The sequence below is a fragment of the Nesoenas mayeri genome (genome assembly GCF_963082525.1).
Source record: "Nesoenas mayeri genome assembly, chromosome: 5".
NCBI classification, from domain to species: domain Eukaryota; kingdom Metazoa; phylum Chordata; class Aves; order Columbiformes; family Columbidae; genus Nesoenas; species Nesoenas mayeri.
This window is the reverse complement of record NC_137548.1, coordinates 63,960,517-63,982,491: the sequence shown is the minus strand read 5'-3', so window position 1 is coordinate 63,982,491 and position 21,975 is coordinate 63,960,517. Positions and strand designations below refer to the sequence as shown.

Sequence of the window (21,975 nt, the reverse complement as noted above, 5' to 3'; positions counted from 1 at the left end):
GTAAGTAGGTGAAGTTCAACTGACTTTAAATTAGTTGGGTTTTTTTTTAATCCCTTTTGTGTGAATTCTTTAGTACTCCCCAAGTTGCAGGCAAAACATGGTCACTTACTATGATGCCTCAAGTTTTGTTCCATGCACCATCAGCGCTTTGAAATGATCACATCTGTTTATCCGATAAGGGAAGCTGTATTGTGCTGATGGTGCCTTGTTTTCATGCTGCTCAATCGCTATTTCAATTAAATCTATTCTCTACTAGTGTTGCCAAAACTGATAAAAAGAGTAGAGTTATAGGCTAACGAGCTAGATGATGTAGCAGCTCACAAGTTCTGTTCCCATATGAACTAGATGGTTTCCATTCCAGTTGAATTTTCAATGGGCTAAATTATTATCTGTGTGTAAACCCAGTTCTATGTTGGTCTTCTGAGAAGGTTTCTTTGTGCAAGAAACAGGCTTGAAAAAGCTCTGCAGCTGTTCCGAAATATGTCACTGTTCTGCTTTGCCACAGCTCCAAAGTGTGTTTCATGCTGTGGGTAGAAAGAGGTGGCCCATGGAGGATCTCAGCCCCCTGCAATTCTCTCAACTGGAGAAATTCTCTGAGAGCATCAGTAATGTGAAAGCTTTTTTGATTAAAATAAAGCCCAATCCAAACAATTATGCTCTTGTTTTGTTTGTTTTTTTCTTACCCAGCTGCATGCCAGAATCTTCTACTGAATTTTGTGTTGCTCGTCTCCAGAAAGAGCCAGGAGAAGGTTAAATTTTATTGAAGCGTCATTTATTTATTTATTTACTTACCTACCAATTTATTTATTTATTTATTTACTTACCTATTTATTTTAAAATAGGTATAAACTGGTTCTTATTGCTAATAGTGTGACTCCATTTCGGTGTATTTTCAGTAGCCCATTTTACTTGCTTTTTTGGTGCCAATCCTTTTTGCTAGAAATTATACACTGGCAGATGTTTTGCACAGCAGGCTACTCAGTTGATGTAAAAGGTGGCCAGTTTCCATTGTAGATGATTTTTGTCTTGCGTTGGCACTATAGTTCACAGAGGCATTATAATTTTACTGGCAAGACACATAGACACAGTACATTTGTCTGTTAATCTGAATAATTAAATGTGCCTTTTCTTGACTCTGAAGAACTATTTCTTAACGGACACTTGTGACGAAGTTTGTGTTCTGTTTTTTTTAAAAAACTAGGGAAGAAATGAAATCTCTCCAGGAGGCCTTTCAAAAGCAGCTTAATGAGGCAGCTGAGAAAGCAGAAAAACAGCAGGCAACTGTGAGTGATTCCCTGTCCCTCTTTCATTATTTTTGTTTGTTTCTTCTTTTTAATCTTTCTGCCTTGAGAATTTGTCATTATCTCAACTAACTTTGCATGTAAAAAGCTTGGATTTCAAGTCTGCATTTGTACTCTATAAGCTTCGGAAGAAAGGACCTGAAAAAATTGTACATATTCAAAAATGCTAAGATCCCTGTCTTTATCAATTTCTGTGAGATTTAGATGTGTGTGTCCACTTTTGGAGATTTGGGCCTGGAGACTTGGACCTAAGTCCGTTCCCTGATTAAATCATCTTTATGGGCCCTCACGTCTCATCTATACCAACGCGCATGGTCGTATATCCACTGAGTTTTTTGGAGTCACTACTGATTTTCAGCAACAAAATAGAATCATAGAAGCATAGCGGAGTGTCTGATTTTGACTGTAGTAGATCTAATTATCACTGTAGGAAGGCATTAAGTCCCATTAAGATTTCATGCTTTAATGAAATTCTGTTTCTGGATAAACTGTGAAGTGGGTTGGATTTTTGTGTAGCACTGTGATGCTGTGAGGCATAAATAGCCACATTTTACTATTGCAGAAAAAGAAAAAGTAGAATCATATTTTCTTTTTAATTCTAAGGTGCAAAAAGGAAAATTTTCCTATGTTGATTAGTAGTATTCCCATAACACGAACATCACTGATCATAAAACGACTAGTCTCTAAGAGGTCCCTTCAAACCTCAAGTGTTCTGTGATTCTAATGCTCGACTTGAAAACAAGCTGCTAGAAGGGCTTATAAATCTATTTTTAGTTTCATACTGAGTAACTACTGGTTTATTGAGTAATGTTTTACTGTCTTTCAGGCAGTTGCTCAGTTGTCTGAAGGGTAAAGAGGCTGTTTTACCTATTTTTGTGTCTCTCACTACATATACTTACTGGATTTTTGTTACGTGTGATTTTGTCTAGAGAACAAAAACCCTCTTTGGTTCTTGAGGGGAGAAAAGAAACAAGCTGAATGCTGTGTTGAATTTGAAAAGAATAACATGTTTTTGAAGTCTTTCTCAATAGCCAAGGCAGCATATATATCCAGAAAAAGATCTACAGTTGTTTTAAGATGGTTTTGTACTGAGGTGAGATATATAGTCTTGATAAAAGAAAAAATGAGAACGTAGTTATCTCTGCCAAGTACTCAGAACACGCTGGCCAAAGGTTGTCATTTTTCAGGTGCACGGAGACATTCCCACCAGCTTTATTGGCACAACAAACACTAGTCCTACAAATTGAAGGTGGAAAACATATTTCTTATTTAATCTCTTTATTAGATTTTTATATTCAAGAATAATTCAGCTGTGGACTAAATACATCTCAGATGTAGTGATTGGATTATTTGCTCCTTGTTGTTCCTTGAGTTATGATGCTATTTTAATTTGCACAGCACTGCTTTATGTAAACTCAGTCCAGACCCTAGCACTGGGGAAGAGCACAATATTTGTTCTACACAAGTCAAACAAAATCTACAGTTAACTATAAGCAAAAATATTACCTTGTGCAGAAACCAAGAAAAACTCTTTGGAGTTTATAACAGAACTTGGCTTGGAGTGGTGTCAGCTGGTTACAGAAACTGAATTCTTGAGCTGCATCCTAAAACTTACTAATAATAGGATATTAAGTTTGCCACTGATTTTTAAGGAAAGCAGAACTATGTCCTTGGCTTGTGGCATTTATTTCTTTATACCTGAGGGTACAATGTACATAATGAAGCTCACAAGTACGGTGAGACTGAATGAATATTCAAAAAATCCTTCGGGATCCTCAGATAAAAGCTGCAATAGAAATGGAAATAAATATTATTACTGTCACACAGGGTTACTTAACACTTGGTTTCTCCATGTGTTTCATGTTTTTCTGAAAACAATATGAACGCTATGAAAGAAAGTCTAGGTACTTTGAGGCAAGCCTAGCTAGGTGAATGGGAGCTTAAATTTAATTCTAATTTAATGAATTGTGAGTCTTGTTTCTAATCCAATTTAAGCACATTTTATTCTACAAGATTTGGTGAAGTAAATCTTGATTTTCATCAGAGTAAATAAGAATAGAATTACATTTCTGAAAGCCAAATGAATATAACACCAGAGAGGGCTTGGAAATACATGTCTTTGCTGCACTTGCAAAGGAGGCACATTGCAATGCTTACTGTATGTTAATTGGCTGGATATATTCAACAGGGAACACCTGCCTGAAGGTGTTTTTTATTAGGTAATGCAAAAGTATGAGTAAGAATTCATAAGAATTAAGTCAAATTACATGAAAAATAAAATGGGATATATTCAAGGACTCTGACCAAACCAAAAGAACAAAGGAAACACCACAGCAATTCATTACACTTTGCATTCACATCTTGGGCAATGTACTGCAAGACTCTTCACCATCAGCTGCACAAATGATTCAACAAAAACAGTGTTATGAACCTTATTGTGTATGCTTATCCATTTTTTGACCCTTGAAGAGAGAAGCAAAGAATGGTAGGCAGTTAAAACTTGTTGATCTGAGGATCTGCTCAAGTGTTGGTGGGTACAGTCTCTCTGAGAGCATCCAGTGGAGCTGCTGCAGGTAATAACAAATTTCTGAGAGTAGAAGCAGCAACTTGGGCTTGAGGAAACAAGAAAAGATGTGAAGACATTCCTGTACTTTACAGTACCAATCACACTGAGGACTGACCTGAGGGCCCTTAGCAGGAGTGAGCACTCTCTTTCTGGGTTATCTTCTGCATCTGTAGCACTAACATAGAATCAGAGAATCATTTTGGTTGGAAGAGACCTTCAAGATCATAGAGTCCAACCAACATATGAAGAACAGCAGCAGTCTGCCTTGGAACAGGTCCTGTCTTGAAAATATACAGCAGACCCTGGATAAATTTATGGCTCTTGTTTCAGTTGCTCTATTTGGGTTACTAAAATCTGCAGAGGAATACTAGTTATTGTAAGGAAGGATTAAATTTTAGACTAGCTCTATGTTGCAAAGTTCAAGGTCAGATATAGACTTCCAGAAAGCAGTAGGTTATGAGGGAGCTTCTCTACAAACCATCTCACACTAGAACTGTGTATTCTTTGTGTATCAAAAAGCATTTCTTAGTAGATAAAGCTTGTTAGGCAGGAGCGCCACATTGGGTTTAATTACACTACACGTATATAAAATGTGTAAGGTATAATTCCAAATAACCTGTTGTGCTCTTTAACAGTTGATACAGGTTGACAGAGCTTTTTGTTCTGCATTTAATATCAAATACCTAAGCAATTTATAATAGGTTGTTATGTGGTGAAAAAAAAATATATTAATAATGTCAAGCGAGGTCTCTAAATGTGAAGTGGAACCACTTCTTCCAGAAACAGAATTAGCGACTGTGGACTAATTTTCACTTTCATTAGCAAAAAGGCAGAGTGCAAATGTCACACGTATCTTGAAAGTCGTCTTTTTTTTCTAGTGAATTTGAATAGATAGCGTAAATAGTGATTCTGTATCTCCGCATTAGGTTAACAGGCTCTTAGAGCTTTTTGGAGAAGGGCTTTTTACTTGACTGTACTTGATGCTAACTGCTTGTATCTTAAGAAACAGTTATTTTTTGAGGAAGTAACCTTGAAGTTTACAAAGTTGTCTCCCAGTAACTGCAGTAAAAGTTTATAGAAAGAGCTGGATAGCTCTGGATGAGAGAGACAATAAAGAATTAAACAGAGAAATGCTCAAAGTAGTTTTACTGAGTAAGCTTTCTCTGCCTTTTACTTTCTGTTCCTGTTTGTGTTTTATATCGTGTTGACAATTTTTAAAAAGACATGGTGATAGAATTGTTTGACAAGACAATTATAGTAGTCTGTCAAAATAAAGGAGGAAATATGTCTCTGTAAATACCTTTTTCCCAGTTGCTCAGTGTTCATTATGAAAACTGAGAATTAAGTAACACATTATGTATGACTTGTAAAAATAAACAATATGTTTATTTTGAAATCAGTAGGGTTTTTCTTAGTAATAAAAGACTAATAGATATGGAGAGTCTGTTCAGAGATTTCCACCACCAAATAAGAATCTCAAAAAAATCACAAACTGATGCCTGCAATAGTTTTTTTTTCTTAAATGTTCATTTCACTTCAAAAATGTTCATTTTGTTTAGGACCTGTCATAAGGGCTGTTACCAAAGTCCTGAATGTGTCTTTGACAAAGATTGGTTTTATGAATTAAAATATAACTTATAACTTAGAAGTTGTATTCATCTAAGAAGTCCTAGTAGGTAGAAATACATTTAGCTTTGCTTTTAAGAGTATTTAACACTTCGTAGAACACTTTTTCCCAAAGAACAGAATATTTCCTATGTTTTAGGTAATAACCTAACCAGTTTTCCCTGGCTTTTGGGGTCAATTCCTATACCGTAACTTGAAAATGAGACCATGAAAATTACTACTGAGTATGTTAGGGTTTCCAGATATTGCCCAAAAGTTAGGTGTTAATGAGTATATTCCAATCCCATCTTAATTGCTCGTGACTTGGTCCTGAGCAAGACACAAAAAGTCTGGAGGTAAGCAAATATACGTACAGCTGAGCTTTGACTGTGTGGTAATGATGTTAGATTGGGATTCTTCTGTCCTTCATCTGTAGTGAATAACTAACTATTGTCTGACTCTTAAAATTAGATCACTGCCATCTGCTAAGGCATTCTGTGTTTCAATGGGGGAAAATTTAATTTGAACATTTCAAGGTCACAAACTGCTGTGAGCAGAGGCCACTGGATGGAAGCTGTTGCCTTTAATAAACGTAATGAGCTCTGAAACACACAGAGCTCCGAGTACCTTGGATGTCTGTCTCCCTGAGACAGAAGCAGTGTCCTTGCTTAATATTGCAAAGTTCAGCCTTAGAACAATATATTTTCATTACGTATTTTCATAATTACAGCTAGATAGTAATTAAAGGCGGCCAACATGTGGAAAGACATGAATGTCAGACAAGAACAAAGAGCGAGGAGAAAGGAGGAAGAGATGTAGAAAGTTTCTTTGTTTCAATTTTTCAATTTCTCTGCCTTTTAATTTATTGCTGGGCATACATATCCATTCTTGTTTATTATGCTAGCAGGATTTGGTGACTGAAAGTAGAATTTTTATATCTCCAGGAAAATGATATTATGCCTTGTCCTTGAGACTGACTAAAAGCATCATGCAAAGAGTCTGATACACACTGATCTGCCTTAAAGCATGAAATTACAGACATAGATGCACATAAATGGATAGATGGGGTTATCTCTACATTAGCTCCAGTAGACAAGCCATATAAATTCCTCCTGTGTAGCTCTCTATGGCTGTACTTTATGACTAAGTGGTTCTTCAGTTGTTAGAGATTTAGTGGAAAAGCTTTAAAAATGCTGTTACAATATGAAAGCAAAAAATGAATGACTTCATTAATATTGATATTGCTTTAAAAAAAGAAAGAGATGAAAAAAATATTTTAATTATTTAGATCAGTTAAAGCAGTAAGTCTGCACTATTTAATATGTCCATATCAGTGATATCAGATGCATGTGTATGTGAAAGGTAATTAACAAAACTTACTGGTTTAACTAACACATGCTGCAGGTTGAAATAACAGAACTGTGGTGTCTTAAATATCTCTCCCCTAGAAGATCCCAGCTGATATTTACAAGCAATGTGTAGAGAGCACACAGATAATAATTTTGATATCATATCTCTTAATTATTTCATATAGCTTTGGATTTGGAAGTGAAGTGCTTTGAAGGAGTATAAATATTCTCTTGAGAGTTAGGACCAAAAAAGGGAATGCTCTTTAACAGAGGTCATTGTATTATGTTTCTCAGTATTTAATGGTAGTTGGTAAATCTTTTGAGCAGCTGAACAACCAGAATTCACCATGTGAATAGTTATTTTACTTTTTTCCTCCCATATCATATTTTGATTGTGACCTTTATTTTTTTTGTTGTGCAAAATCTTCATATGTATTGTACAGTGTATGTGGGTGAAATTTCAGTATTTGTTGACATGATTGTTAGCAAGTGTTTAGTATATTCATCTTCCACTAAAACAACGCCCTCAGTGATAACTGAATACACAGTTAGTATTTCCACAACTAAGCCACTTAGACAAAATTTTAGAAGAGTTTCCAAAAGAAGTTCCATTTATACATGTGTCGAGGGTTTAGATTGCGGGGTGACAATAAAACCCTGGCAGATGTATTGTTAACCTCCTCTCCCCCCCACTTTCCCTTTTGCCCCTCCCTCTCCCCCCTTCCCACTCAGGCCAGGCGATCGGGAGGGAAAGAAGGACAGAGAGAAGAGAGTTGGAAAAAATTGAAGGTGTTTTACTAATGCTACTAATAAGAATAGAGAAAATAATACAAAATATACAAAAGCAATCTTGAAAGTCTCAGCGACTGCCGAGCCGGCATCCAAAGTCCTGGATTAGACTCTGCAGCCAACCGGAGCTGGATTCAGTCTCTCTCTAGGCCTCAGTTCGCAGACACGACTAGCAAGGTCCTCTCCTAATGTCGGCCATAAGCAGAAGGGAAAAGGGAAAGGGACGAGATCCTCGTGATCTCCCACTTTTATATGAAGTATTCACGTGAATGGAATGTTATACACAGTTGGTCAGTTTCTTGGTCACTTGTTTCTCGTTGCCCCTCTCGCGAGATGTCCATCCATGCTTATTGATAAGTTTGCATTCCATTGCTAGGTTTACCACAACATGTGTCTGGTTCTCCAGGAAAATGCAGTTAATATGAAGCTTTAGCTGACAGGCAAATTCACTAAAAGAGAAAGTTGTTTTTAACAAAACCAGGACAACGTGTCAGGTGGCACTGGTTTCATAGAACCTCTACCTACTTTTCTCTCTTAAGTGAAGATAGCGTTCCATGGCTTCTCCTTTGATACAGATAAAAATGATGTCAAGTCCAGTAATGGTTTTTAAATTACTGACATCTGTCTCCTTGAGTGTGGACATGATTCTAAGAACAACTGTCACATCAGGCAGATTCACTGTCATTTTTTATTTGCATGACAACCAAACCATTAATCTTTAGGTCAATGTCTCTATAATCTAAATCTCTTTTCTTACAGAGGTTTTGTTTTCCTTAGCAAGTCTGCTGCAATGTCAGAACAAACGTAGTTTCCCATGGAACGTGGGTAGAATTTTGTGTCAATGGGGGAGAGAACACAGCATGGGGCATTAGGTATATAAGGATGAGTATTTTACTAATTAAGGTATCCAAAATCATCCTCCTTCAAAGTGAAAAGAATGTGTTCTTTTAATCCTAGTAGTTTTAATTAAATCCTTCTTTCTCCTATTATGTTCCATAAGCCAGGAAGAAAGCTCAATTACTGAAAGAAACTCAGACTGATTTGCAAAAATAATCCTTTAAATTGTGTTTGATTTAAATCAATCTTAAAACTAAAATTGGAATTTCTACTTTCCAAAGCAAGTCATTGAATTAAATAGGAACTAAAGACCGAATTTGAATGCTTTCACATATAATACAGTTTATCCCATGGATGGGTCTGATCAGAATCAAGAATCAGAATCAATCTCATTAGGACCAATACTGTGGAAATCAAATCACTGTGTAAGAAACCTACTATGGTAGGTGTTATGTTCTAAGAGAGTTAAGAAGTTTATAGATCATAAAATTAGTTACTATTGCTGTAAAAATCCTTAGTTCTCTGAAGATCATGTGGAACTTCATTGCAACGCATAAAAACTGTATCGACTGGTGCAAAAGTAAACTATTTATGTACAGTGATTTTTCTTCTCTTTTTTATAAGTTTTCTAGTAAGTACCATGGTAAATGTTTGTATATCTATAAAATACCCAACTGTGGCCTATACCAATTTGGTATGTAAGCAGAAATCTTTTAAGATAACTTGTTGCTAGAAACACATGCAGGGTGGTGGTGTCTTCTTTCGTGTGTCTGTTGTTTTTGTTTTGATTTGATTTTTCAAAGCTGTTAGTAGATTAAAACAACAGTTAATGGTTGAACTGCTGCTTACTTACATTTTAACAACTCTCACTCAATGTTTCTTCAAACTTCTAGATTAACTTCTTGAAGACCGAAATGGAAAGGAAGAGCAAAATGATCCGTGACCTCCAAAATGAGGTAAGAGGAACATTTGATTGTCATCACCTTTCAGAGTTTACACTGAGAGAGATTATGGTTTTGCTTCTTACTTGAAACAGATATTGTTGTAGTGGAAAGATAAAACTCAAGTGAAATACTCTTAACACAAAAGCAAACAAGAATGATGCTGAGCATTTAGAAATAGTATTTTATTGAACACAACTGTTGATTCTTTGCTGCTGGTGCATAGGTCCATAGTACGTTTCTGTAACTTTTACTGTACTTATGAGTTGTGCTTTTTCAGAAAGGAATACTTAATTCAGTTCTGTACGTTATTTTGATACACAGTGAAACTTTCTCCACAGTGTTATTACCTGCTTTACAAATAAATAGCAAGAAGGAGAGAAAGGAAATGCAGTCTCAGAATTGAGATTCTTAATAAAATTAAAAAAAACCCCACACTCTTAAAATGTTTTCTTATGCTTTATCTGTCAGGAATAGCAATCCCAAACTGATCCCAAAATCCCAAATAAAACATTTTTTGGGGTGGTTTTTGTTTTGTTTGTTTGGTTGTTGTGGTTTTTTGTTGTTGTTGTTGTTCATTTGTTTGTTGGGTTTTTTGTTTGTTTTGTTTTAGTATTAATTTGGTCTTGGAATCAAAACTTAAAAACATATGAGCAGTATCACATTTTTTTTTCCTCCTTATCTTTTTTTCCCAAACAATTTTTTTAAATCAGGTTATAGTTTTCCTTCTCATTGCTTCATTTTGCAAAGGGCTTTGCACTGGGAAACATTTTATTCAGATGATGTCTTGTTCTCTTACCAATTAGGCTTCCTGCCTGTATCTCTTCTGTTCACTTCTTACGTTCTTCTTTTCTAAACTATTCTGAGTTTGATGTTTATGAAAACTTAATCTCTTTAAAGCACTTATTTAAACAGTGATCTGTCTTGGGTCAGTCTGAAAAAAGTGCACGTTACTTTTTAGCTCACAAAGGAAATATCATCTCTTTCAGTTGCTCACGTTATTTAAGCCACATTCTCAGTTATCTTCATCTACAGTGTCAACTGCTGTGCTTTCTTTTCCCACCTGTGATCAGCGGATGCTTTTCAATTGAGCCTGTTAATTCTACTAAATCGTATCAGCACAATCCTATTGACCAGCCATAAAAAAATCCTGTCTCTTATTGCACTCTTCAGGCATACTTCATTAGTCAACATTCAAACCATCCGCCTCTTAATGATTTTCTTAGGTAGGTCAGTACATATCTGTAATATTTAGTGTATTTATAGCACATTTGGGAAGTCTGCTATGAAAGCAATCTCTGGTTTTGGCACTGAAAGTGTGTCTTAGTTTAAAGATGGAATGATTCAGCAACACTTCATTTCCTGATACCCGGTCAGCACTTGCAATTTCAGACAGGAGGTTAAAGTTGATGTACCGAAGTTGCAAGCATTTTAGGCCTTTCGCGGGGCCCATCAGAGAAATATCTAATATGAATACCTACAATTTTATTATTCCAGTTATGTGTCAGTCTTTTGTGACTGGATCGACATGTGTTTTGCTGTCCTGCCACACTAATGCCCCTTATTGCCCTTTGTTAGCAATTGCAAACAGTCTGCTATTAGTTCCTCTACGACTCACCCCAAGGAATCCCTTGAAAATAAACCAGAATAATGTCTTTTCTTGGAGGCTGCAGGGCTGGCTTCAGTCATTTACTGGATTGTTTACTGTGTAGCTTTTTTCAGTCACATTGCAAATGTCTGGGGCTAAATGAAGTTTCAGTCTGGTTGGGGTCTCTAAACTACATGAAGAATGAAAAAAAAATGATTTCTTTTTAGTATCTTGGCAAATTCTTGGACAATAGATAAACACACGGGAAAATATATATATGTAAACTGAGTGGTTGACATTTATAAGATCATAAATATTTAAGAAGTATTTTTCATATCTCTACTATCCTGTCACACCTGGTTGTGTCTTTGAGTTGTTAGGGCAGTATTTTGACTAGAAAGCAGCAGAGAAGGTGGATAGGGATATTATGAATCACTGAGTGAACAGTTTCTATTCTGTATAAGTGTTATTTGGGGCATCTATGATTGGGATTTCTCAGAAAGCAAAAAGAAATAGCATATTGAAAAATGATAACTAACCTTTGAGGGAGAGCAGTGATTAGAGATGATGGTCTAGATGAGAAGGAAAAAATACCAGGTGAATAAAATAACTTTTCGGTTTCCTGAAGCCTTCAGTGATGTGTCTCTGGCTTACCTCCTCCTCCTCCTTCTCCACATGTCCAAATTACATAGGATTTAATTACCATTCAACCGAAATTATTCAAGAAGATCCGTCTGATTTGTATTACTCATCTCTTTTAGATTGTAAAATTGAAAAAGGGAAAAAAGTTTTACTGAAAGAAAAGAAAAAGGCTACATTAATCTCTAGGGAAATTGTGAATTAATGTCTAGATGCTCTAAATGGAACTACGGAACCTTCCAGTACTTAATACAAATGTTTCAAATTTGGTGTGGGAATAAAAGGATTAAATCTTGCAGAATGAATATAATAACAAAGACATGACTAAGGGAAAGAGACTTAATCTCATATGAAGCAAAGAGTAAATGAGATGTAGAAAAAAAATGCAATAAAGATTTGATCTTCTGGGTTTTCAAAATTAGATGAGAATTGACTGCCTCTCCTCACAAACCACCCTGCAGAGCTTCCCCTCCCAAGGTTTCCATTCAGATGATGGATATGCCATGCTTTTGTTGCCACCCTATCCAAACACATTCACTTAGGTAAATACTGGAAACTTCTGTTGTTTCTCATTTAATGAAATTACCTGAAACATTTCAAATTTTATGTTGACATCTTGCAAGATGCTGCAAGAGCTGTGGGAAAAGACTGTGGGCACTCTTTATTTTGCACATATTTCAGGTGGAAACACAGGATGGTACTTGTGATTAACGAAATAATAGCGTCCTAGCATGCCCTGTACTTGAGAAGCTCCAGCATACTGTTCTTTGCTCAGTCAACTAGACTTGTCTTGAGAAAAATTTGACTTGAGAGAATTGCTTAGTCCTTCTGTGCGTTAACTACTGTGTGGACAAGGAACTGATACCTATACCTACCTAATGGCTTTTTTGTTCAACTTCTGCACTATGTTTGCCAATTTCCTAAAAGTAAGTCCACTAATAAAAGTTTTTCTGGAATTTCAGTAATTGTTTTTGTGGGCCTAAATAAGGTCGTCTTATTTTGACAAAGATTTGGTTGAAATTAAATGGTATGATTTTGAGAAAACATTGTGTTACCTAGGTTCTGCCTCCAATCACTGAATATACAGTATGCTTTAAAAAAATCCTGTTTGTAAGATTGGATATGCTATATGTTTAAATAATTGACAGCATTTTATATATATATTTTTACAAGTGCTGTCTGCATACAGATAGATAGAGACAGATAATGAAAATGGACTTCCTTTCATAGCTACTTTTGTCCTTTCACTCTCAGTTTATATTGGCAAATTGTGAATTTTGAAATGGCTCTTCCATGACTGTAAAAATAATTCCACGTTTAGTTCTGTTCTTTCAGCACATGCCCTGCTGCCATTCAGCTCTGCAATTCAGGGATAGGAATAGACAATGACAGCCTTCCAACTGAATGCAGCAGCTGTGATGTAGTATATGAGAAGAGGACATTGTACAGAAAGGCAATTTTCAGGCTATTCATGGCTTTGAAAAAAAAAACCCCACCAGTTGACAACAAAAATAGTTCGTGGGGTAGAGGAAAAAATGTGCCAGATCCAGCGCATAGGGATTATGTGTCTAAAAAGTCTCTTTTTTAGAGGTTTCTGAGTGCTTCCTGCAATACAAGAAAAAATCTGTCAGACTTCCAGCTGTAACATTGTGTGGATTGAGCTAATGTAGTCTAATAAAGGATTGACATGTAAACAGATAGGGTCTTGTTTTGAGAAGTATATCTACTATTGACAAAGAAACCAAGGGGCTTAGAAATTCAGAAGCGCTGGTGGGGCTAAGAAACTTGGCAAAAATGCAGATTAAAATAGAATATGCATAAAATACTTTGAAAATTTTCACTTTTGGAAATGGCCTATTACAGAGCGTGCAGGTCCCTTCTGCCATGGCTGTCATACATCACTTCTGAAGAATTATGCCAAAACTGTTCTAAAAATGAAGCTAAAGCAGGATGCTGTGTTAACCCTTGTTTATATAAGAAACATCATGGACCTTAACAATTGCTATTTGGCATTCACAACCGCCTGTTTTTGGCGCAACTCTGGATATGCACATGCATGATGGATTAATTTCTTAAATGAATGTCTTTTCTACATTGTGTGTCGTGCATTTTGCTAGTTTGCCATTCATATCCTACTGGTATAAAAGCCATCTTCAGTTATAGTGCCCTAGCTGATGTACACTTATATGCAATTTTCTTCAGATAAATGAGGCAGGATTTTTTCCTAAAAGTTAATAAAAGGTGTATATTCTTTACTGAAAGGTAGTGAAATGTTATTCAGCATTGTCACATGGATGCTATAGTTACCTCACATTAGACTTACGCGTGTGTATAAAGTTTACTCCTATTTAAACCATTTAATTACATTTGATTAGATAAGAGATAACTGTTTACCTCATCACATATTTGGCCAAAGTGTTTTACAATAACTCTGTGTATATCTACATGAAGGTATTATATGTTAACATTTTTACAAATTTACAACAATCCCATATTTTTATGAAGTTGATCCAATGGTTTATATCAGGCAATGTATTTCTTTGTTGTTTAGGCTGTGGCAGAACTTTGCCAAATATGAATTACATAAAATATATATAGTAGTGCAGGCAATACAAAATAAAACAGGAGTGGAAAATGAATTTTACTGTAGCTCTCAATAATATGTGTTCTTTTTGCTAAGAAGCACAGTTTTAAATAACTACCTTGCAAACAATACTTTTACTCTATTCGTGTAAAAATTGTAGTTATAGCTTTAGTGTCGAGTAAATCATCCTAAAGCAGAATTTTCTCCAATCTCTTTGTGCTTAGCTGCACTAATAAAAGATAAAGTCACAGCAGTTTAGAGTCTCACCTGATCTATTGAGAATTTCATGCCCTGTAGGGTGAATTCAATCAAATTGCATTGAATTATGGTGGGGAAAAAAACAAAACCAAAAAACCTAGAAACCTCCCTTAGTGAAGCAGAAATTAAATTTTAAGGCTTTGAGACTGTACGCTGATACTGTTCTATGAAAGAGGATATCGTAGTTCTTTACTCTCTCTGTTCTGCAGATGAAACTTTTTGTCTGTCATCCTGAGGAGAAAATTGGGTAAAGTTTCCTCTTTGGGCACTGCATTGGTTCTACAATTCAGAAGAAAACATCCACAAGTGTCAGAAGCAGGAGCACTGCTCAGGGAAAGGTGAATGAGCAGAAAGAGTACAGGGGCAGATATCATTCTGCTAAAGGACTCTGAACTCAGTGTATCTCCATTGATTACAGCGTCTTTTGAAGTAAAAATAAAATCCTATTTGGAAAAAAAAAATATATATATATATATATATATTTATCTATAGATAGATATGTATTTTTTTACACTTGTTCTATGAGGATTTTTACTCAAAATGCTAAGGAAAAGGTGGAAAAAGAGGTTTAATCAGTAGAAAACGGCTCTTAGGGGACAGTATACGAGATCATACACAAAACAAATAATCCTACTGCATCAAGATTGTCAGTGAGTTATATTTATAGTGACACAGCAGTTTTGTTTTCCTGATCTTGTAGACTTAAGAGCGTAGGACACATTTTCTCAGTTACTGTTGAATGATAATAAGAATCAGAGCATCAATTAGAGGAGTATGATGGTTCTACTGTGTCTGAATCCTTCCCTCCTAGGGACCACCATATCTTTGGATTCTTCATTCATTCTTTAAAACTGGAGCCAGTGTTTCATGAATCTGATTCACAACTACTAGAAAGTGGAGGAGATGTTCAAATAAGAACATTTAGGTAAAATGCATCCTTACTGAATGAGAAGATAAATATATACCTATTAGGGTTCTTTTCAACCTGTACTTAGCCATGATGCTTAGAAAACAGCTTGAATTTTGCCTAATATTCTTTATCTGTCATCTTTTCAATTAACCACAATGTTGAAAATCATAACAGTTTTCTTTTGTAATCCTGCTGAAGTTATTCTGATGTCTTTACTTAATTTTTCCATACTGCCCAGGACACTGTGTTAAATTCTTATTTCTGACATCCTCCCTCATTTAACCAAAGTTCCAAAACGGGTCTGAATTCTACATTTTTCTTGCTCATCTAGTCTCAAACCTTTGTAATGGGCTTTTTATCCTTGAAGCTTAGTCTTTTTCAGTTGTCATTTGTAGCAAAATATCAGCTGTGGAGAAAAGAATGAGCAATTTCCAATCTGTGCCTTCATTTCCTTTCATAGGAAATTGCTACTGGTAATTAGTGCTCCTGGATACTGATGCTACGTAATGCAGTAGTGTATAAGGTAAACTTCTATAAGCATTTCAAAGATCAGATTGATTAGGCTGTTGGGATAAGGGAGGTGCAAGTATTCTTTGATCCATTTTGTCTTATTTTTATGCAAGTATAGCCAGTACGTTTGAAACTAAGGGTTAAGAATAGGAAGTCCTAGTAGATCCTTCACTACATCTTATTTCAAAAAGGCAGCAAAACATGAAGTATAAGAGGTTACCTTGAATAGCGAAGTTTAAAAGAGCTGTATTCTGTCCTTTGCAGACCTGGCTCCTAATAACATCTGTTGCAGCTCTGCCAGGCAACAGGGGCAGCGTAAAACCTAATTAAAATCTTTGATCTCTGAACTTGTGCAGATAGTTTTGTGAATCTTCGTGTTATCCCAATCAATGTTTTCAAGCATTACAGATCTCAAGGGCGAGGTGGCTCAGAGCCAAGCTCCGAAGAACTTTAAGCACAGATGACATTTTCCAATTAATGTAAAACTTTCTCTGAAGCTAGTGTAAGTTTTGCCAAACAGGAGAAGAAAAACACTGATCTTATTTATTCATGTTATGCAGACAAGTGGAAAAGTTTGTGTTTAGTACCAAGATGTTAAAATTACCTAGTGGAAAGAACGCTTAAGAGGAAGTAACAATGGTATCTGTGGTTAAAAAAATAATGAGAATCGATACTTCAAAATCTTGAATAGACTCTATTGATTTTTATCCTTAGATTAAATAATAAAAGAGCATTTAATAATCAAATTTCCATGGTTCATAAGGAAAGAGAAGGCGAGCTGCTGATTTTTGCGTTACAAATAATGCTGTCAGTTACTGATATTTGTCACTTAGGATCAAAAAAGAGGGATCATTCTTGATGAGCTCTGAGTCATCCAGATTTAGTATCAGAGTATTCTTTGCCTCTGAAAACATCACACAGGACTTAATGGCATAAGAATTTATAAAGGTATTTGCGACATGAAAATGCGCTTGGCTTATTAATTTAAAAAGTTGCTTAATAAAGTTATTTTGCACCTGGAATGCTCCTGTCCTGGGCTGAGAGCTCTCCAGAGGCTATGAAGCTCAGACTACTAGATTAGTTGGCAGGGACATGGCTCTCATAGTTCTAACTAGATTTCCATGGAAGTCAATGAGAATTTAGAGGAAAAAGACTGGTGAACCCCGAATTGATCATATTATGGTGCACCATACAAAACTTCCATTGATTTCAAGGGAGAAGGCTTGGAGTGTTTGCATTTTCTTTAGGATCATACTGTTGAATACAGAGAAGTTTATTTGCTCACTTCATCAGGAGCAGAGTGTGATTTTAAAACTACTTTTTGCTATGTAGAGGTTTAATTCAACTTGACCACAGTTGTTTTCTAGTTTTTAATCTTAATCAAGATGAGGTGTAGCTGGAAAATGTCACCTTCATACAGTAAAGTGTTTTTCAACTGAGGGTTAATAGCCTTTGACTTTATGAAGATTATCGTCCTTTCCCACGACTCATTATCCTCTAGTCATAATTTGATCAAACTGAATACATTATTTGGAATTATAATTTCAATAATTTTATATTCAAAGAAGATTTTAAAAAAGTAACAAAAATAAAATACTTAATTGAAACTCATGTTAAAATTAAATAGCCTCATGTAAAATTTCTAAATTGTCAGTCATGTTACTACCTGAGCTAAGGTGTTTGTATAAGCTCTTCAGCCATAGTGTGACCCCACCATGTTCTTCTAAAAGAAGTAGAAGCACATGAAGGTTTTTTTTCTTGACAGCAAAAAGAATTGTTTCTCACCTTCTTTAAATCTATTTCAGCCTGAAACCCTGGAATATTTTCAAATGCAGAAATGTTTGTCCCTGCAAAAAAATTCAGCAGGATTAGGAGGGATATTCAAATTTGTTCAGCTTTTGTATCACATTTCCTAATGAATATCTCAGCCTTGCTAGTGAATTGTTTGACTTAAAAACATGAAAACATTGTGCAGTGGGAACAAAACACTCTCAAATGTGACTGTCCTCTTCCTAGAAAATCACTGCAGCAATTCACTTCATATTACTCTAGTGATAGGAAATAGTTCACTCTCAATGTCCAGTCAACCTCATACCAAGTCTTAAATGTAGAAATGGTGCTATTTTAGGCCAAAAATTCCAATTTTCTGTTATCCAGAAACATTTGAAAAGGCTTAGCTGTGGAGTCTTCTCTCTCACATTCCCTTTTGAACACTGTTCAACCATATTTGGGGCTGCAGATGTTAATGGAGAAGGAAATATTAAACAGATCAGTCAACTTGTTGCTAACGTTAGGCATAATACCTGGAGTTGCATTGATTTTGTTTAGTTGTCATTTAACTAAAGAAAGCAGGTTTTATAGCTATGCTATAATTTAAAAACACGGTTTTCATTAGACTGCCTCAAAGTAGCTTTTTCATATCTACCCATTTGTCAAGTTTACCTATAGAAGCCTTTCCATGGAATGAATCTTCTTCAGAACTTGATTTCACAGTTTTTATAACCAAAAATGTTTAAAAATGACAACCACAATAATACTTGAATTACTCCCTTTTGAAAATGTTCTCTGTCTTGTAAATAATTTAATACATGCAGCGTTTAACAGGTGTGGAAACGTTTCTTAAGTGAAATTATAAGGCTTTAATCAAGCAAGTGCTGCTTGAAATATTCTGGAAGGTGTTGTCTTATCTTAATTTTCTTTCTTGAATAAGGATTTTTGAGTAGTATTGTATCAAATAACTACATGAACTCAGGAAAGGTCTGCATGAATGAAAAAAAACAGTAAAAATGTGAGAATCTTGTGGTTCATCCACAAACTGTGCTGTCCTTTAATGTATTGTGATTAACATATTGTGATGGCTTGCTTTCAAATGTAAAGTAGGTATTCAGAAATATTTCAAACTATAAATTTAATCCTTAACCATGTCCTGGTTTTGTGTGTGTGTGTCTGTGTATTTTTATGTATTTGCATATATATTTAAATTAAAAACATTCTTTACATATTAATTTTATTAAGGTTGACCTTAAAATAGTGTTCTACATCTTTTTCACACTGTAACTGTCTTACTTGCAAAGGTGAGTGGAGGAGCCAGACAGAACACTCAACACTGTAATAAGAATAGTGTTTGTCTTTGTAAGCTTCTTATCAGAACTATATATTCATAGAGAGAATTCAAGACCGTTTGTTTAAAAGAAAGAGAATATTGCTGTTTGGTAGGTGATTTAGAGTGAGAAATGTCTTTTATAGAGACTTGGAGAAATCTTAGGGAAATTTTTTTAACCACATTAGTGCATTTATTTTGTGATTCCTCAAGTAAAAGTTTAGCTTCCTCTGTCTTTTTTGTTTGTTTGTTTTCCAGTCTCTGGAACTGGGCTTTGTACTGATAATCTTAACAAACCACTAATCAAATGAACAGCTGTCTAACTCTTCTGCTTTCAAGCCTCAGCCGAGGTAATTTGGTGATTCAGCCATCTCAAAGTCCCAACAGAAGTTTGTGAAGCGTTTGGACAATTAGAGCGATTCAGTTTCATCTGTTGAGCTTTGCATCAGGATCCCTAAAGCACATGAGTGTGTTTTGATTCTCCCATCTGGTTAAGTCCTGATGTCAGTATCAGCATCACCCTGAAGCTGGATGCCTTTGCTGCAGCATGGGTGGTGATGGCTTGGTCGACTGTCCTTCACCAGCCCCTAATCAGGATTCTGTTTGTTCTGTGCCTTATTTTCCTCTTTTCTTACTTGCCAAATAACATTATTTCTTGGGTTAATCAATTAGTCCAAGGAACAATCATTTGGACTACAAAAGTAAAACAAGATAATATCAATTGTGTTAAATATAATAATTGGGAATAGGATCACATACCTGTTTGGCTTGGTAGATTATAAGTCTACGTAATGTTTATGTCATACGTTGGCACTGTTAGTATTTCAAAGCATAGTTCCTCATACTTGCCAGAAATATGAGTCTACAAATGTATGAATTTAAATCCTGAACTTCTGGGAATTTGGAATGACACAGCTTTATCACCAATGTGGGATTTGGATTTTGAGAAATAATTATGGATTCAAGACATGCAGCTGTTGAGTGTAAGTTCATTAAAAGTGTTCCTCTGAAAATCCAGCTGCATTCGGAAATATTGAAATACATTTTACAGATAAAAACGTACTACTTTTAAATAGTATGTGTAGTCGGTTGTAACTTTAAGAAGAATTCCTGAGCAGTGCACCTTCTCTGACCTAGAGCCAGATCTCTCAGATATTTCTGAAAAGTATATGAGCATAGAAGTTATTAAATTTTGTGGGCAGATGCATTACTTAGATTGTCTGCCTGTGACTGACAGACCAATATTCTATTTAATATCATGGGATTGGGTAAATTACATTTTTACATCCTTTCTTTTCCAAGACAAGTATTAATGTGAGATCTGCTGACTGTCAAATTTTCTTTCTTGTCCAAACCTATTAACACTTAGTTTCAACTAAAATACAAAGGAAAAATGTAACAGGTATTGAAATATCAATTATGGGTTGAATTAAAAAAAAAATTAATCCTGCACAGATTTTTGTGGGTACTCTCTTAAGAATAAGTGTCCTGAATGTTTATATATTTACTGCAAAGTGGAAACATTTTCATAGAGGGGATTAAAATTCTTGTATTTTTCCTTCCATGACTTTACAATGCCAACAATTCTGGGATTAGAGCACCCCTAGGAAAGGACAGGTAGTTGAGCATTGGATCTGCCCTCATTAAGAAAGGAGTCAGCCTTAGATCTTCCCCAACTTCAGTGAGATGCAACAGGTCGGCTCTGGGTTTGTGAGTTTATGAGGTAAAGGTGAGATGCTGAAACCTGCCCAGAAGCACCGTGTTAGTCACCTGAGGTTTTAATACTGTGGATTGAAGGACTAGAGAGCAGAGACAGTCTCTCATTTATGTATTTTAAGGATTTACCTGTGTGGTTGCAGCTCTTTGTGTGTGACGTGTTTGCAACTTGGATTTTATACAATGTTGAAAAACACAAACACTAATAAGACTTGTTGTCTGACATCTGCTTAGCATTAAATCAGTATAATTCAGTTCAGTAATTTCAGTGAAGCTACCTGACTTTCCAGCAGCTATTTGGATCCATATTGAAGAAAATACGGATCTCTTGCATTGTTTTTGTGCTTGTTATTTTTTCTCTTATTAGCTTATGTCACGGTTTTCATGTCACTCCAGGTTCTGCACCTAATGAGCACATAGTTGACACACTTGGCCTTTTGCTTTCTATGTAAGCTTTTTATTCTTATGGGAGCAGTAAATAGTACTGGGCTGTTCTACATCATTTACCCCTCCCTGCCTTTGTAGAGGAGGTATCATTTATATCTTTTACTTCTGTGTCTGGACATAGGCCTTTTTAATGTATTGTAGAGATAAATAAAGTGTATTTGTCATTTATTTTGCTTTTCTGCATTTCCTGGTACCTTATTCAGATAGCAGGCACCTTCAGGATTGTGAAGCCTTTGGTGCTGGGGGAATCTATGACAATGTTCTCCACGGTTATAGCTGCATTTGCCAGGTGTCCCAGCATGGATATCTCAGGCTGAGTCATTAATTTCATGCCGCTGCATGAAAATTTCAGTGTTTTTTTTAATTCAAGGGTCTACACAGGATTTATGGACTTTGTGCGTAGTCATCTTAAACGACCAGATACAAATTACTTCCCCTCCCCTCCTTTTCCTCTTATAGTTTTATTTTGTTTTATAACTGGCTTTGTCATCACTTATGTGTCAGTGTGATACTTGATGTGGTTACCCAGTGCTGCTGACTGGTGTCTGGGGGTATGGGGACATTCAGCTCATGATGGACATTGCACATACAATGCCATCATTGCATGATGCAGTCAGTCCCCAAAGGACAGAATATCTGGCTGAGTCTCTTCTGCTTTTTCTGGGCATTCTTGGGATAGATTTGTCATTGTCTTTTTATTTTGGGATGTGCAACATTTTAGTCCCAAACAGATGAGGTTTTTATAGCATTCGTAATAGTTCTCCAGATGCATGAGCTTTCTTCAGTTTTTCCAATCCATCAGCATGTAGTTTTCCCATCTTAGTTCTGAATCCAG

The 21,975-nt window shown here is 35.7% G+C and overlaps 1 protein-coding gene across 1 annotated transcript in view; it reads left to right on the top strand.

The window, feature by feature from the left end:
• LUZP2 (leucine zipper protein 2) overlaps nucleotides 1-21,975 on the top strand; it is a gene marked incomplete at both ends in the record, with an annotated part of 167,831 nt that overhangs the window by 77,823 nt on the left and 68,033 nt on the right. The window contains 2 exons of the mRNA XM_080345295.1: nucleotides 1,202-1,283; nucleotides 9,341-9,403. Of these exons, the coding sequence (XP_080201421.1) occupies nucleotides 1,202-1,283; nucleotides 9,341-9,403 (145 nt within the window). The remainder of the gene's footprint in view (nucleotides 1-1,201; nucleotides 1,284-9,340; nucleotides 9,404-21,975) is intronic.